The sequence below is a fragment of the Salvelinus alpinus genome, chromosome 29 (assembly GCF_045679555.1).
Source record: "Salvelinus alpinus chromosome 29, SLU_Salpinus.1, whole genome shotgun sequence".
In the NCBI taxonomy this organism is placed as follows: domain Eukaryota; kingdom Metazoa; phylum Chordata; class Actinopteri; order Salmoniformes; family Salmonidae; genus Salvelinus; species Salvelinus alpinus.
Window position 1 is genome coordinate 38,532,747 of NC_092114.1, and position 17,831 is coordinate 38,550,577.

Genomic DNA, 17,831 nt, shown 5'->3' on the forward strand with positions numbered 1-17,831 from the left:
TTATCCATAAAGCCTGATGAGCAAGAAAAGACTGAAAAATAACCCATTTGACTGATTAACTTTTGACTCGTTTTTCTGAATACCTCAGGAATAGGATATGTGAGTGTGTGAGCTGAGCATCAACTTTCCCCCACCCGGCATCTCGCTCTCATTTGCCTCAGTCATCTGCCTTCTGCTTTACAGCTAGGCATTACTTCAGCAATTAGGCTCCTGGTTCTCTGTCAAAGCAGTGCCCTGTCCTCTGAGAATTCAAATACACTTCACCATCTCACGTCATCAGTCTGGGCTGAACATTCAACTACCTCAGCCTGTCCATGACTAATGATGGGTTCTTGTTCTTGCACTGATAAACATAGCTGCCAGTCTATATGAAGCTTTGTTTACATGGTCAAGACCAGTTTTCCTTTACTTTTAGGTTATCCTTTTGCATGCATTTCCCTGATGCAAATTGCTCCTCCTGCTGCAAAGACACATTTGACTTGTTAATACTTTGCAGTGTATTTGTAAGGCTACATCCAGTAGCGAGATGAAAACGCAGTAGCGAGATAAGGTGAAAGCATTCAGTAGAGAAGGCATTATCTGCTTGTTTGCACAAGACCAAACCAAGGATGGTATTTGTATCAGCAGACAATTAAAGCTGCTGGATCGAGACCAACCACTCTGGCTTTCGGTTTAAGAGATCAAATCAAGGTGACAGAAAAATGGTGACACACAAGAAGAATTAGAAGGAAAAAGTTGGTTGATCGCTTCAGAGCCCTATGAACAATATTTATTTTTAGAGTTATGTTCATGTTGATCCTGCTTTTTGGGTATGTTCAAGAGAAAGGCAACAGTGTATAAAAAAATATATATAAAAAAAAAAAAATCTAATTCAATGTTTGTAGAAAACAAACAAAAAGGCAGCAGCTCAAACTTCTCATTCAGGGAAAGAGGACATTTTTTAAAGTTTTATTTATGAAAATTCATTTAAATAAGAAAAGACAGGTGGCATTGAACAACATATGTACATTGTACGGAAGAGTATTACAGGCCAAGTGAAGAGTAAAAAATAAACAGCAACGGGTGGTGGTACTTGGATTTAAAAAAAATTGCACGATAGTAAAGAATAAAGTGCCAATATTTTGAGAATAAAGTAAAAATGTTTAGAATAAAAAGTCTAAATGTTAAGTTAAATTTCAAGATTAAAGTAGGAGATTTGGTTAACAGCATGTCTCCGTGACTCCCTGTTGCTGTGCGCGCCACCAATGAAAAGCCTGCAGTTAGATGACCTGGTGAAACTATACTTTAGAATTGGCTTCAGTAACAAGAATATCCTCTTTTAGCACATATAATAATAAGAAGTAGTAGTATTAGGACCTCGAAAAGGTTGTGCCACAGATTATTTTGAGGAGGAAACGTGGTTACATACATAGTACTTCTCTACATATCATGCAAAAAATTATAATCCAAGTACCACCACCCGTTGCTGTTTATAATTGTTTACTCTTCACTTGGCCCTAATACCCTTCTGTAACATTGCTTCCATTATAACCATCGATTTTCATGCTTAAAGTTTTGCTGTGTGTGTACATATAATGTGTGTGTGCGGTGAGTGTGTTTGTGTGAGACAGTGAATTGACATGTAAATGAAAAAAGGGGAATGTCTTTGGTCTGACACCTCACACTAGTAGCATTGTGTTCCTGTATTTCATTGGCTAAAGTAAGGTCTGAAATAGAAATAAGACTACAAAGAGACCCATCAACACCCCTAACAAAACTTGTACAGTTTCATATCCATTTATTTTAATAATAATTCTACTTTTATATTTAAAAAATATATTTAAAAAAACATGGGTGGTATTCCCATGAGAACGGCATTATTATCTCAAACATACACACTTGCCGAAGAAGTGTGTGCAGTGCTTCAGGCAGAGAAAGACAGACAAAACATACCGAGAGTTCAGAGTTTGCAACTAAAGGAAATGTCTTCACATCTCATTGTAGATTCAGAAACCACTTTTGGTCAGAAGACTCAGGCTGACTGCATTTTGGGGGGGACGGGGTGACGACCACCAAAAGAAAAACAACTGAAAACGATGCTTACAGTTCACTGGAATTACTTCACATATACTGTGTATGAGAAACAATAAATTCTATAATTTCAGAGTAACTGGATTCTGGCTAAAGTGTCAGTAATTGCTGATGACATTGAGAATTTATTGAGAATTTGAGAACATTGAGAATTTATTCAGATGTTAATACATCCTAGGTTTGTTTCTGTACTATCACAGCTGTTGCTGTTCTCCATAATGACATGGAGATGCAGAAATCTTGCAGCTGATCCATTTGTAAGTGTGAAAGTCACCTGTATATAGAAACACACAGTATGATCAAGGTGGTGGTCTACATTCAATGCAAATATATTTAATCCATCCATGTACTTATTTATTACTGTATTCACTTCTGGAACATAAGAACAGCAGGTTTGTGCCCATAAGATGCAGAGGTTTAGAGGACAGAGCAAAATATAGGTATGAATTTAAAAAAAATAACTCAACAGCTACCATTTATATTTACAACCAATAAACTCAAGTTAAATAATCCTCATACAAATCCAAACACATTTCACATAAAATAAACAAACAAAAACCAAATCTAAGCTGACAACTAGCATCTGACCTGCATTTCCTGCAGGAGCCCCCGGAATGGAATTTCAATGGAAAGCGATAAAAACAAATATACAGACAACCTCTACAACAACAACAAAAAAAACTCAAATGAAACCACGAGCAGTCCATTCTACCATTAGCTGCATATATATTTCAGTGATTAGTTCTGCGCTATGTCTTAGTGCAGTGAACTGCCAGGTCTATGTTTTGGGCAGGTAAAAAAAAAAAAAAAAGTATATATTAAGAAATTATTTAGTTAGGAGCCCATTGGTAAACTTTTAATCCTAGAATGTAAAAAAATATATAAATAACAGAGGGTGTCAAGTGGCATGAGGTTATATAACGTGGGTGATGGCATAGCCTTTTAGGTTTGCTTTGTTTAAATAATTTATTTCTTAAAATTTTATTTCACTTCTTCAATATAAAAACAGAACAGGTTCGCAAAGTGGGTATTACTCATTGGTCTATTAGTATATTGAGTCTTCAGTAGAATAAACACATTTGCTTTGAGTTGCTGAGACAACGTTTCAACATCGGGGCACCGTAAGGTCATTGTTAAACATCTGTTTCAATTAGTACAGATGGCCTCCGTAATTCCATAACAGATTTGCCTCCTACAACCTTTCAACTCTCCCTTATTAAGTTCTCCTCCCCATCTAACTTCACCTATTCGATCTCCCATTACCCTCTTTGTCCCGTTTTCCGCTACCTCTCCTTTCTCCTCTAATCCCCCTCTCAATTGTTCACCTTCAATAACCTCAAACCTGGCCCCCCTGGCTGATGTAATACTCGGCCTCCCGTCTTCTGATAGCTAAGGGTTGCCGTGGAGACTCCGCTCTGCCGGTGTGGGGATGGTGGCGGCCTCGGAGGGAGGTGTGGTTGCTGTGGTGATGGTGGGCGGGGGGAGCAGGAGGGGGGTCGCGGAGGGACGGGGGAACAGCGGAGGCTTTGATGGGGATGATCCGGGTGTCCATGACCTCACAATCCACCTGCATCATCATCTCATACCCCTGGGATTTGTTATATAAACTCTCTGTGGGAGGGAGAGAGAACGAAAGAGTGCAATGTAAAAAATAGACAGACACTGACAGGGAGAGGAGAGTGTACAATAGATAGCCTTTATCTGTCTAACTAAATAACAAAAAAAGTGTTTTATTGTGAATATTGACTGGTACTGTACACCGGATAGGTGCAGTGAAATGTGTTGTTTTACAGGGTCAGCCATTGTAGTGTGGCGCCCCTGGAGCAAAATAGGGTTTATTCGGGCACATAACACATAATTGTGTTGACAATTTTACATAATACGTACATTTAACGCAAACGAAATTCATCATTCAAAGATCTCCATTGCCCCCATTACGAGGGCATCTCAAGAAGTTATATCTGACAATATATCTGACAAAGTGTACAGCAGTGCAATGGAGCTATAATTATGCATAATTCTAAACCGCGGATAGTTCCAACTAGATATCAAGAAAAACAAACTCACCGTTGACAGACATAGCCGGCATCACAAGAGACATTTTGGGCCGTGTGGTCTTGTTGTGGCTGATGGCAGGCAACAGCAGGTGATCCTACAGACAGAAAGTATGTTCAGAAATTTCAGGACATATTTGTTTTGCATTAATGCGAATGACACCCAATGTCCGTTTTTATTCCCACTCGGTTTCACTTCCCTAGAGGTTTGGTGTTGCTGTTCCGTCTTACCCGTCTGAAGGAGACCACGTAGAAGGTGTCCTCACGCCGGTCGATGGCGTCCATGAAGTCACTGTAGCTGATCTCGGCACCGGCAGGGAACACTTGTATCTGACTGTGAGAGACAGTAGGGAAGTTGGGCCAAGACAAATAGCAATAATATATATATATATATTTTTTTAAAGGTCACTCATTCCAGCAGTGTTTTTCCTCAGTTGATACAAATACCACACTTGGTTTAGTATGATACAAGTGAACATGCAAAAGTCAACGAATCAAATTGAAGCATGAACAGCCACTGTTGACTACTGGGAAATGTGGTCTACGACGGTTACCTCTCGATGGAACGATGGGTCTGAATGGGAAGATATCTGGAGAAGTTCGTCTTCCTTAGCTGTGCTTTCTGTAGAAAAGGGAAGGGAAACAACTATGATGCATGTGTGTACCCAAACAATACACATGAACACCAACTCTAACAAATAGGTCGTTCCAACACACGAGAGGGTATCCTGCGTACTCACCTGCGCATGTGAACTTGAAATACTAAGAAAATATGATCGCATACAGAAATACTAAGAAAGTAGATGAAACCACACCTGCGCTATTTTAGCTTTTTTCACCATCTTTGGCTTCCCTCCAGACTTCTTCCTGTCGATCTGGTGCCTGTGAACCCATCCTCTCAGCTCATCCGCCAGCCTGAAAGAGGACGTGAAACAGTCAGCTACAGTCAAAATGAGTACACGGATAATGTACTAATAACACATACAGTTGGATCTATGATATTATACACCGCCTCCTTTCAACACAGATATGAGAACACAGTAGATACTGTAGATAGAGTAGCAATATCATATTTGCATAAATGTGGTGAGAGATGGGATGACAGAGAGAGACAGAGACAGACTCCTGAGTTGCGACCATAGCAGCCCCGCTGACCTGAGGGACTCGGAACGGTTGAACTGCCTGCAGTCATTGGAGGTGAAATAGCGGTCGATGTCCTGCAGGACCAAATCCTTCACGTCGCTGAACACGTCACTCAGGTTCCTGAAAACAGCCAAACACGTAATACAGAATGAAACAGCAACTTTGAACAGATTCAACACCCTCCTGAAAGCCTAATCAGTATATCACTAATATTCTATGGAAAACTAGTGCTTTCAAGGGCACAAGTCCTCAAAGAGAAGTAAACATGAAGTAAACACTTAGTATGTGGACATCGTTCATTTTATGACAGCCTGTTACATACTTCCAAGATCAGACCAGTTTGACTGCATTCTTGATTATTAGACTGCATGCAAATCTTCTGCTCAGCTGAAACACGGTCTTGTTCTCTAAGGGCGTTCTACTTGGCTGAAGCCATGTTTGCAAAGCCTCATCAATTAGAACGATTGGTAGATGCATGATTGCATGTACGACCCACATGGGCAGCAGTCGCAGATGGCTGTGAAAAGAACACAATGAACAGGCTCACCATCATGGATACGCAGAATGAACTATGAATTGGACTTTTTTACCCACCTAAACTGGTACGAATCGGTGGATTCCCTCTCCACCTCTCCTCCCTTCCACCCATCCTCTCCTCCCTCCTCCTCTTCCTCCTCAGGATCCATCCTTTCCTCCACTCTGCTGTGTTCCTGAGCCGTCTCAAACTCCAGGAGACGTCTTCCTGCGTGAGGCACCACCTCCTCCTGTAATCCCGTCTCCAGCTTCCTGTCTGTGATACTGGAGGAAAACATTTGGTCAAAATCAAACATCAAATCATGGAGTTACGCACATGACTCTTTAAAACAAAGGATTTGTTTTGGACAATTTGCCAATCGTTAACACTTCATTGAATGGCAGTGACTATGAACAGTGACTTTTACCTGACAGGGCCGAAACTGAAGGTCATGAATAGTAGCACTGCCATGACGCAGACGGCCCTCTTATTGTTACCAGACTCACTGCCCTGGAATACAGAGAGAGGAGAGTTAACGCACAGTGTACACACGCAAGTACAAACACGTATCCTCAATGACCTCTTTGAATGTATCCCTAGTCATTGCTTTAACAGACAAATCTTAACCACATTCTTAAGACTTTCATTTAGAAAGATGAATTGAAAGCAATGCAGTCCATCCAGTCCATTATGGAAATCCATCACTGGCTCAGTAATGTAGTCGCCGAACACATTTGCTTAAAGCTGCGATTATGTCACTTTTTGGTCGACCCCGACCAAATTCACATAGAAATGTGAGTTATAGATCTGTCATTCATATTGAAAGCAAGTCTAAGAAGCGGTAGATATGTTGTATGTGCACCATTTCTATGCTTCCCTCAAGTTTCATTTTTGCGTCTTTTACTTTCGGTTTTGTACAGTCGTGGCCAAAAGTTTTGAGAATGACACAAATACTAATTTTCACAGAGTCTGCTGCCTCAGTTTGTATGATGGGAATTTGCATATACTCCAGAATGTTACGAAGAGTGATCAGATGAATTGCAAAGTCCCTCTTTGCCATGCAAATGAACTGAATCCCCAAAAAACGTTTCCACTGCATTTCAGCCCTGCCACAAAAGGACCAGCTGACATCATGTCAGTGATTCTCTCGTTAACATAGGTGTGAGTGTTGACGAGGACAAGGCTGGAGATCACTCTGTCATGCTGATTGAGTTCGAATAACAGACTGGAAGCTTCAAAAGGAGGGTGGTGCTTGGAATCATTGTTCTTCCTCTGTCAACCATGTATACCTGCAAAGAAACATGTACTGTCATCATTGCTTTGCACAAAAAGAGCTTCACAGTAAAGGATATTGCTGCCAGTAAGATTGCACCTAAATCAACCATTTATCAGATCATCAAGAACTTCAAGGAGAGCGGTTTAAATGTTGTGAAGAAGGCTTCAGGGCACCCAAGAAAGTCCAGCAAGCGCAAGGACCGTCTCCTAAAGTTAATTCAGCTGCGGGATCGGGGCACCACCAGTACAGAGCTTGCTCAGAAATGGCAGCAGGCAGGTGTGAGTGCATCTGCACGCACAGTGAGGCGAAGACTTTTGGAGGATGGCCTGGTGTCAAGAAGGGCAGCAAAGAAACCACTTCTATCCAGGAAAAACATCAGGAACAGACTAATATTCTGCAAAAGGTACAGGGATTGGACTGCTGAGGACTGGGTTAAAGTCATTTTCTCTGATGAATCCCCTTTCCGATTGATTGGGGCACAAGGAAAAAAGCTTGTCCGGAGAAGACAAGGTGAGCGCTACCATCAGTCCTGTGTCATGCCAACAGTAAAGCATCCTGAGACCATTCATGTGCGGGGTTGCTTCTCAGCCAAGGGAGTGGGCTCACTCACAAGACCACAGCCATGAATAAAGAATGGTACCAACACATCCTCCGAGAGGAACTTCTCCCAACCATTTAGGAACAGTTTGGTGATGAACAATGCCTTTTCCAGCATGATGGAGCACCTTGACATAAGGCAAAAGTGATAACTAAGTGATATTGACATTGATATTTTGGGTCCATGGCCAAGAAACTCCCCAGACCTTAATCCCATTGAGAACTTGTGGTCAATCATCAAGAGGCGGGTGGACAAACAAAACCCGACAAATTCTGACAAATTCCAAGCATAGATTATGCAAGAATGGGCTGCCATCGGTCAGGATGTGGCCAGAAGTTAATTGACAGCATGCCAGGGTGGATTGCAGAGGTCTTGAAAAAGAAGGGTCAACACTGCAAATATTGACTCTTTGCATCAACTTCATGTAATTGTCAATAAAAGCCTTCGACACTTATGAAATGCTTGTAATTATACTTCAGTATTCCATAGTAACATCTGACAAAAATATCTTAAGACACTGATGCAGCAAACTTTGTGGAAAATTAATATTTGTGTCATTCTCAAAACTTTTGGCCACGACTGTACACCAGCTTCAAACAGCTGGAAATACAATATCTTTGGTTCAGGGCCTAAAATGAACTTTTTGGCCACTGTGGCAGGTAGATGAGAAGAAAAAAAATCAAACAGCCACTCAGATTTTTTTTACCGGGCTAAATATTTCCCCCCCATAATTACAGCAAAAAAATGTAAAATAAAAACAGAATAGATGACCATGATTTGTAATGTTTCTAAAACAATGTATTAGTAAAAAGTAAATGTGGTATATTGCTCCATTTCATTTAATTTTAATCGAAATATCAGAAGAGACCATTTTCAGCTGCGCCTATAAGGGCGGGAGGTTACTGTGGTAATGGGGCCACTTGAGTCGTGTCACGTAGGTCTGTGTGTGAGATTTGGGATCTGACTAGGGCATCTCTTCACTATCAGTTGAAGCAGCAGACTCAAACTAATGTTGAAAAACAACCTAGCTTGTGAACAAAACAATGTAAATAGCCAAGAAACACAAAGACAAAGTCTCACTTTGTAGACTTTAGAGTAAATTAGACCAACTTCTATGCACAACGCCTCCAAAAATGAATCAGCACTTCATTCAGAGCGCACAACTCTCCTGGTGGGAGGTGGGATATAGGATTTGTATTTCTTTGTTTGATTAGCAGCTATGAAATAAAACGGTAGAAACACTTTGAAAACAGCTACTGCAGCATTTTTCTACAATAAATCGCAACTAGCACATGTGCTCATACTTGACTTCTGACTATTTAAAAAGAAAAATATTTGGAAATGTAATGCTCGCACTGTAGAGCCCTGCAAATCTTCCCTCCCGCTCCACCCTCCCACCCCGTACCTCTTTCCCGACAAGCCTCTCCCTCAGGGCCTGGTTCTCCCTGCGGAGGCGCTCGTTCTCCTGCTGCGCCTCCCTCAGCTGCCCCTCCAGGTTCTGCAGGTACTCCTTCTTCTTCTTGCGTGACTGGCACGCCGACTCCCGGTTCTTGATCATCCTCTGCTGCCTCTTCATCACCTTCATCTGTGACACGGCCGTTAGGGGAAAACACATGAACGTGAATTATGGCAGAAGTTGTTAACAGCAGCTGATGGCACGCCGTATGATCCGACAGTGAAGACTGAGGTAATACAACAGTTGAAGAAGAGAGTGAAAGAGACTAAATCCTACTCACTGACTGACTGACATGTGACTGACAGACACTCACATCAATGCCATTGCTCCCTGGCAGAGAGGACGCTGGGACTATGGGTTTGCTGGGGAATGGGGCCGTGGGGCTATGGCCGTGAGGCATGGTGGGAGAGACAGGCTCCATTTTGACGATGGCTGGAGTGGACCCCAGACAGACAGACTGGGAAAGCACCACTAAGGGAGGAAAGGAATGGGACATCACTTAGCTATTACATAACCATGCCATTACATAATAAATTATCTTACCAGACAGACACACTAAAATCCAGAATATGGGTAGTAAAAGAAAAGAAAAAAAGACTGATATATAAATAGTTTCTCTTCTTTTTATCCCCTTTACCTCCCCAACGGACTCGGGAGAGGCGAAGGTCGAGTCATGCGTCCTCCGAAACATGACCCGCCAAACTGCGCTTCTTAACACCCGCCTGCTTAACCTGAAAGCAAACACTGTTCACCTGACGACCGAGGTCACCCTGCAGGCGCCCAGCTCGCCACAAGGAGTCGCTAGAGTACGATGAGCCAAGTAAAGCACCCCCGGCCAAACTTTCCCCTAACCCGGACAACGCTGGGCCAATTGTGAGCCGCCCTATGGGACTCCCGATCACGGCTGGTTGTGATACAGCCCGGGTCTATAGTGACACCTCTCTTTGACCGCTGCGCCCTCGAGAGGCCCCTATAAATAGATTTCTAAATCAACAATCGTTGCAGGAATTATACATCGACAGGTATTGTGTCGCTTTGAGCATGTACACACACACGGACAGACAGACAGAGTAACTCTAAATAAAAAATATATATTCATGGATCCCCTTTAATTAACTTCTTATGGCTGCAGGGGCAGTATTGAATAGCTTGGATGAAAGGTGCACAGAGGTGCCCAGAGTAAACGGCCTGCTCCTCAGTCATAGTTGCTAATATATGCATATTATTATTAGTATTGGATAGAAAACACTCTGAAGTTTCTAAAACTGAATTATGTCTGTGAGTATAACAGAACTCATATGGCAGGCAAAAACCTGAGAAAAAATCCAAACAGGAAGTGGAAATTCTGAGGCTGGTGGATTTTCAACCAAGCTCCCATTGAAATCCCAGCGAGATGAGTTTTCACTTCCTACGGCTTCCATTAGATGTCAACAGTCTGTAGAACTTTGTCTGATGACTCTACTGTGAAGGGGGGCTGGATGAGAGGAGAATTAGTCACCACTGCCATGAGGTGACCATGCTTTGACCATGCGCGTTCACATAAGAGGGAGCTCCGTTCCATCGCTCATCTGAAGTCAATGTAATTCTCCGGTTGGAACGTTATTCAAGATTTATGTTAACAACATTCTAAAGATTGATTCAATACATCGTTTGACATGTTTCTACTGACTGTTACGGAACTTTTGGACATTTCGTCACGTTTTAGTGAACGCGCTTTGTGACTTTGGAATTGTTTACCAAACGCGCTAACCAAAGTAGCTAACTGGACATAAATAACAGACATTATCAAACAAATCAAGCATTTATTGTGGACTTGGGATTCCTGGGAGTGCATTCTGATGAAGATCATCAAAGGTAAGGGAATATTTATCATGTAAATTCTGGTTTCTGTTGGCTCCAACATGGCGGCTAATTTGACTATAGTTCTGAGCGCCGTCTCAGATTATTGCATGGTTTGCTTTTTCCGTAAAGTTCTTTTGAAATCTGACACAGCGGTTGCATTATGGAGAGGTATATCTATAATTCCATGTGTATAACTTGTATTATCATCTACATTTATGATGAGTATTTCTGTTGAATAGATGTGGCCATCACTGGATGTTTTTGGAACTAGTGAACGTAACACGTCAATGTAAACTCAGAGTTTTTTTTATATAAATATGAACTTTATCAAACAAAACATACATGTATTGTGTAACATGAAGTCCTATGAGTGTCATCTGATGAAGATCATCAAAGGTTAGTGATTAATTTTATCTCCATTTGTGCTTTTTGTGACTGCTATCTTTGGCTGGGAAAATGGCTGTGCTTATTCTGTGGCTTGGTGGTGACCTAACATAATCGTTTGTAGTGCTTTCGCTGAAAAGCATATTTGAAATTGGACACTTTGGTGGGATTAACAACAACCTTTAAAATGGTATAAGACGCATGTATGTCTGAGGAATTTTAATTATGAGATTTCTGTTGTTTTGGCGCCCTGCACTTTCACTGGCTGTTGTCATATCATCCCGTTACCGGGATTGCAGCCATAAGAAGTTTACCTCATGTATTCACCAAACGGTAAGCCTGGAAAAAGGTAATGTGTGAAAAATGGTCAGTCTGGTCCCAGGACTCACCAGGCCTGCTCTGGTCCATGCTAGGCAGGCTGTGCAGTATGAGGGCCTTGGCTGGACTGGGAGCCTGGGGGACGGGGAGAGCCGCTAAACACACAGGCCTGGGCTGGATGGAAGGCTTACTGCTCAGGATGGTACTGGCTTTGATGGTGGCCGCAGTGGGGTGAACTGGAGGGTGTGTGTGAGCGATAGAGAAAACAGTGTGACAGAGAGCATGAACGCGTGAGACTTAAAACCCCTCCCATGCACTATAAATGTCTAAGTACATTTGCATCAAAAGTACATGAAATATGAAGTCTGCTCTCTTGTGGCTGAAGTCTTTCGTGTGCAGCACGTACACCTACAGTATAGCTGACGTCACTGTAGCAACACACACCTGTGGCAAGTGCGTCGATGCCATTGTTGGCTGCTGTTTGGTGTTGCTGTGGCTGTGGGAGCAAATGGGCCTGTGGTTGGGCCTGTGGCGCGGAGGCCACCGTGACTTCACATGTGCCAAGTGGTGGCGACAGCACATCTCCAAACATATAAGGAGGTGTGGGCGGGTTCTCCCCTTTCACTGTGATCTGAATGGTAGAAAAAAGAGAGATGTGGAAGACATAAAAAAAAAAAAATAATTAAAGGCTTGACATTGGTTAGCTTTGTTGCACATTGGTTAGCTTTAACATACTCTAACTAGGCTAACGAGTTTAGAGACTCTGAGATACAGTCATGCATCAATGTTACATAAGGTGCTTTTAGTAGTGTGATGTGGAAGTTGATCTCTGTCTGGACTGACCTGTGAGTCTGGGAGTGACGTCAGGGAGCAGTCTGAGGCCAGCGAGGAGGCAGGGGAGGGAGGCTCCGCCTTCACCCGGAACACTGGAAGAGCACACACAAATTATTCAAAAAGACACAGTGAATATTTCACATTCAAGGATAAACTAAGACACACACACACACGTAAGCAATAGCCAAAGAGGAACTTACACATGTCCACTGGCAAAGGCTGCGTTATGGTCATTTTATCTTTCAATACGGGACTGTCCCCTTAAGAGTGAGAGGAAGGCAGAGAGACAGCGGGGGAGGGAGCAAGGTTATAAAAGTACACTACAACTGACGCTGAGCTACAATGACACCTTATTGATAAATTGAAGTGGTAGTGCATTAGGGAAGTATTGATGTTCACATAATTACATTTCCACTTATAGTTTGAGGTCAAACGGCTCGAAAGTCTACTGTACATAACTCCTGCTTTAGCCTAGTACACGTTTGATCTTTAAAATAACATGGAGAAATCCTCAGGCCCATATCATTCATCTTATTATTTTGCTTTGTGGGCCTTCTATAGCAGTAATAACATGTCTACTACCACAACTAATACTTTGAAAAGGAAAACCTTTTTTTATGCTTCCTGCCATGTTTTATTAATCTCTGCACCTGTGAGAAGGTTGTCGTCCAGGTGTCTCCACGGCGACGTGGGATTGTCAGGATCAAGAGTCAGCACGAGATCGTTGTCAAACTGCGAGGAAGCGAAGCACAGAATTAGGCCATCGTCTGGATTAGTCAGTAGGTCGACAGGGGGCAAGCAATCGGTTTCCCCAACAGGCAATCAGCTCCATTATGGGGCGGCCCATCGCAGGCTCACTCAAGTTACCTTATTTAACGTTGGCATCACACACTGAACTCTCACCACTGCTAGCTAGTGTGTAACGCTGCCTGGCTGATTTATACTGATACTGCTCTCATAGAGCAAGAATGAGCAGATTGTCGCACTATTGCACACTATTGTATTTAAACTTTATTTTACCAGGCAGGTCAATTAAGAACAAATTCTTATTTACAATGACGGCCTGGCAACCCTGAAGGGACTGAGATGCTTGCATCAGATAGGCCTAGTCTTTATGGTCCAAATCTTCATTTGAGATACACTTGTGTAACAGACGTAATCCCAAATCAAGTCAATGGGAGATTTGAACCTCTGAATTACCTGTGTTGTCGGATCTGAAATGTGGACCATAGTGTTAAAGCAGATATGGAGGTAACAGTGGTGGTTACCTCATATTACTAACAAACAAAACATTTCCAATGGTTGATTGTAGGGATGTAGATTGGAATTGGCCTCATGTTGAGTACACAGGGAATTAGGTCTAAATCATTGAAAGAGAGATTAGCGTCGGTCATCGGTTTGGATTAACTTCAATGTGGTGATAAAACATGTGCAGTACAGGGGCCAGATAATACAGTCAGGGTCTGTGAGCAGAAACTCTCTTTGTCCTTACCGAGGTTTCATATTTCGGTCCTCTCGTGTACTCCCCGTCCTCTCCCTCCTCCATGCTCTCACACTGGTACAGACAGGCATCTGGGACAGACAGACCAATTAGTTAGTACTGTAGGAACATAATCATTTACCGACACGCTCAAGTCTAGGTGCTTGAGTGTCAGTTGCGATAGCGTTCGTAAAGCCTTATCACTGTACCACAGCGACTTCTCGTCCTCCATGGTTCCCCGTGCCTTATTTGGTTTGACAAGGGCTTGAAAGACATGACTCGGACCTTTGAGCTAAAACAAGAAGAGGGATCTACTAGTAAATGATGGTCGTGATCATAAACACAACACCTAAAATAAGCTCACGGTTTGATGCTTTTCTACACCCATTTTAAAGGGAAAACCGGTTTCATTCACAGGAGTCCAGTTTGGGATTTCTGGCTTTACAAAGAGAGGGAAATCTAAGCAGTGGAGGGGACGCTGGCTTAAAATAAATGAGGATTTCAGCCCTGAGGTGGCCCAGCTTCAATAGCAGAGGGATCAGATACCAACCTGCTCTGTGCTGAGAATTGTTCCCCATTACTGTTGAATTTCAATTAGCCAAGGGATAGCAAAAGTCTTAGCTACTCATGATAATAGTAGACCCCATTAACTAGAGGGCCAATTTATGAAATTAATTGTAGTTCAAGCCTACATTATCGTGGGGTGTTTTTTTCTTGAAAGAACGCTGAAAGAATACTAAGTAGGCTATCCTTTACAACTATAAAACGTTTTCCAAAACTGGTTTGAATTCATACTACAGGCCTGTTTAAATTCTGTCTATCATAAAGAGTAAATGTAAAAGTTAAATCAGGTCCAGCAATCACAGGAAGTTAAAGTGCTCACAGTTTACTGATTGCATGAGACAACCAAAGACTTAAGTCTGCAAACTTGAGCATACAAAAGCAATGACCAGGGAGTCAGTAAAAGGGTAAGTTATCTAAAATACATTGCCCTACGATGAAAACAAGAAAGATGCAAATGCTACTGATTTAAGAAAAAGACAGATGCTCAGATATTCCAGACCACCAGATGTCCCATAAAGCTAGCTATGTTTTCAGTCTTCGGGTAGGCTAAGGCCTATGGTTGTTTCACATATTGCATACAGTTGTAATTCAGGTATTTAGGACTGATGGTATTTTTAGCTAGACTGTATCTTATGGAAAACAAAAGCTTGCAGAGCACAAGCTTTTCTCGCACTAATACTAAACTAGCTAAAGCCCCATCTCATCTGTGCTAATACATTCACATGTCCGGCTTGCTGCCCAGTGTACAAATATAACGTTAGCTAGTCATTGACACACCCACGAAAGAAACCAAACCACCCCCAACTGCGCATCATTCTACCACCAACTTTCATATTTTGATTTTTCGCATTTTGTTCCCTTTGTCAACCTGTTAAGGGTAGCGTTAGTAAAGGGAATATGCATAATCAAATTCACGCGTTCGTGATCAGCTGAAAGTCGCGTTAGCAAGCTACAGTAGCAGATCATTTTAGCTACGCATCCATGCTTCCCAGGTGGTAAACATACATTACAGTAACGTTACCATTTATGTACCTTACCCCAGTCTTCGCTTGTCAGAAGGTTATCAGCGAAGAAACGACTTTCCAAATCAGATAGTAAATCCGTAGTCATAGCCACACAGCCAAAGACGTTTGTTGGGGGGGTGTAATCACTGATCAATTATATCAAACAAAAAAGATAAATCCGCGAAATCGATTTTACAACGAATGAAGCTTCAATTTGCGATTGGGTCCATCGAAACATTAGATATTGTATTTATTTTGTTTCATAATATCCATTCGGTCCACAGCACCATCTCGCATTTGATTACATCCAGACACGGAAACGACATTTCCGGCAAAAGCCCGTCCCATTTTCAATGCAGGATCCAATCAAAGCATTTTTCAATCGACCTGTCCAGTAATAGTATTACTATTTACTAAGCGTAAACAGTTGTGGGTGGTCAGAAAGCAGATGTTTAAAAGTGATTCCGCCCACTCACGCATCAGAATTTTGAGAGACATTAAAAATATCAAATACTAGACATGTAATTAGGCATTCCTGTCAAATGGACTGGTGATAAAAACAATCAACTGTCAAAGAATAAGGAACATTTTCTTTGCTCAGGTGATGTATGAAAAGGAATGAAAATCTAGCTACAACAGGAGAAAAACGATAGCCTCTGAAATAAATTAAATAGTTTAATCACTTTAATTATGTATCAAATCAAAATCTAATTGTATTCATCAAATGCTAGGTGTAGACTAACAGTGAAACGCTTACTTACGGGCCCTTCCCAACAATGCAGAGAAAATAGAGAAATAATTGAACATTTATAATACAAGTAATAATAGATACACAATGAGTAATGATAACGTGGCTATATACAGGGGTACCAGTACGGAGTCGATATGCAGGAGTACGAAGTAATTGAGGTAGTTATGTAAAAGTTGACAATGAATGTACAACTATGAATAAAGTGACAGTTGAAGCAGCGTATGTGATGACTAAAAAAAGTTTGTGCAAAAAGGGTCAATGCAGATAGCTGATTCAAATAATCAAAGCTTGATGATTAGTTGGTTATTTGAATCATCTATGTAGTGCGAGGGCAAAAAACTAAACGTGCACCCAGGTGAGTGTTGTTGTTTGGCGCCCTCCACTGTATGAAGTAGACTAAGTATGTCCAACATTTCTGAACCGTCTCTGGTACGGTATATCTGCACAAAACTAGTAGAAAGCATTTATTTCGCTACTACTGTCATCATTCTAATAGCATTGTTTGGAAAGTCACTCTGCAGGGGTCCCACCTGGTTCAGACCTGTACTCACGAGGATGTAATTAAACACGGTCTCAACTTCAAGATAGGCCTAGCCCTATTGTGAGTGGCTTCTTATTTACCAATCAATCAAAAAAAGAAGGCATTTTTAAATTAGCATGAAATGCAATAAGACACACAGTATATAACAGGTATATGTGAAAAGACGTGTCAATGTCCTCTCATTGAAGCATAATGAAACATTTGGGATTTCCACTATCAAATGTTATCCTAATGTTGAGTCTATGGTATAATGCTGCCCATTAGTCACCATAATGTCACTGTCTTAGTCATGACCACACAGACTCACGCGGTCTTGGTCTGGTTTAAACAGGGAACAGAGGAAAAGGGAAGGAGGGGTTACTATCACGTATACCGATTAACTCTGCAGTGTTAAGAGTTTTGGTGAAAGATGTGGAGCTATTTCAAGCCTTTGTTGTTTTTTCTAATGATTCCCCTCACCTCTAGTGCAACAGCTACAGGTACAGGTACAGTGACCATTTTGTTCTTTGCATTTACATTTACATTTACATTTAAGTCATTTAGCAGACGCTCTTATCCAGAGCGACTTACAAATTGGTGCATTCACCTTATGACATCCAGTGGAACAGCCACTTTACAATAGTGCATCTAAATCTTTTAAGGGGGGGGGGGGGGTGAGAAGGATTACTTTATCCTATCCTAGGTATTCCTTAAAGAGGTGGGGTTTCAGGTGTCTCCGGAAGGTGGTGATTGACTCCGCTGTCCTGGCGTCGTGAGGGAGTTTGTTCCACCATTGGGGGGCCAGAGCAGCGAACAGTTTTGACTGGGCTGAGCGGGAACTGTACTTCCTCAGTGGTAGGGAGGCGAGCAGGCCAGAGGTGGATGAACGGTGTGTGTAGTACGCATTGATTGAGTACTACACACACCGACCATAATTTCCTTCTATCCAAGACAAAATGAACAGAACATAAAAAGAGGGAGTATACACTAGTGTATTAGAATAATTATGAGCAATTCCTATTT

At 41.8% G+C, this 17,831-nt stretch overlaps 1 protein-coding gene across 4 annotated transcripts; it reads right to left on the reverse strand.

Moving 5' to 3' along the window:
* Nucleotides 1-934: 934 nt before the first annotated feature.
* LOC139558688 (cyclic AMP-dependent transcription factor ATF-6 beta-like) lies at nt 935-15,866 on the reverse strand. Of its 4 annotated transcripts, none has more exons than XM_071374000.1 (17): nt 15,571-15,866; nt 13,982-14,061; nt 13,140-13,221; nt 12,690-12,749; nt 12,499-12,581; nt 12,100-12,286; nt 11,727-11,891; nt 9,392-9,582; nt 9,061-9,240; nt 6,209-6,291; nt 5,862-6,065; nt 5,280-5,387; nt 4,940-5,039; nt 4,679-4,746; nt 4,356-4,458; nt 4,138-4,222; nt 935-3,681 (listed from the first exon to the last, which is right to left on the reverse strand). In XM_071374000.1, exons 1-17 carry the CDS (start codon nt 15,641-15,643, stop codon nt 3,407-3,409), a joined length of 2,127 nt encoding a protein of 708 aa, XP_071230101.1. In that variant the 5' UTR covers nt 15,644-15,866; the 3' UTR covers nt 935-3,406. The 4 variants fall into 4 exon arrangements, with proteins under 4 accessions (XP_071230101.1, XP_071230104.1, XP_071230102.1 ...); XM_071374003.1 differs by having other exon boundaries at nt 15,566-15,866; XM_071374001.1 differs by having other exon boundaries at nt 9,425-9,582; nt 15,571-15,865.
* Nucleotides 15,867-17,831: the final 1,965 nt, after the last annotated feature.

Bases quoted from the DNA above. Each gene is read 5' to 3' on its own strand.
- LOC139558688 (XM_071374000.1), bottom strand. From the start codon at position 15,643: ATGACTACGGATTTACTATCTGATTTGGAAAGTCGTTTCTTCGCTGAT. The intron at 13,222-13,981 runs GTAAGGACAAAG...GCTTCCTCGCAG, and splicing joins GACCGAAATATGAAACCTCG to TTTGACAACGATCTCGTGCT. The intron at 4,223-4,355 runs GTAAGACGGAAC...TTCTGTCTGTAG, and splicing joins ACGTGGTCTCCTTCAGACGG to GATCACCTGCTGTTGCCTGC.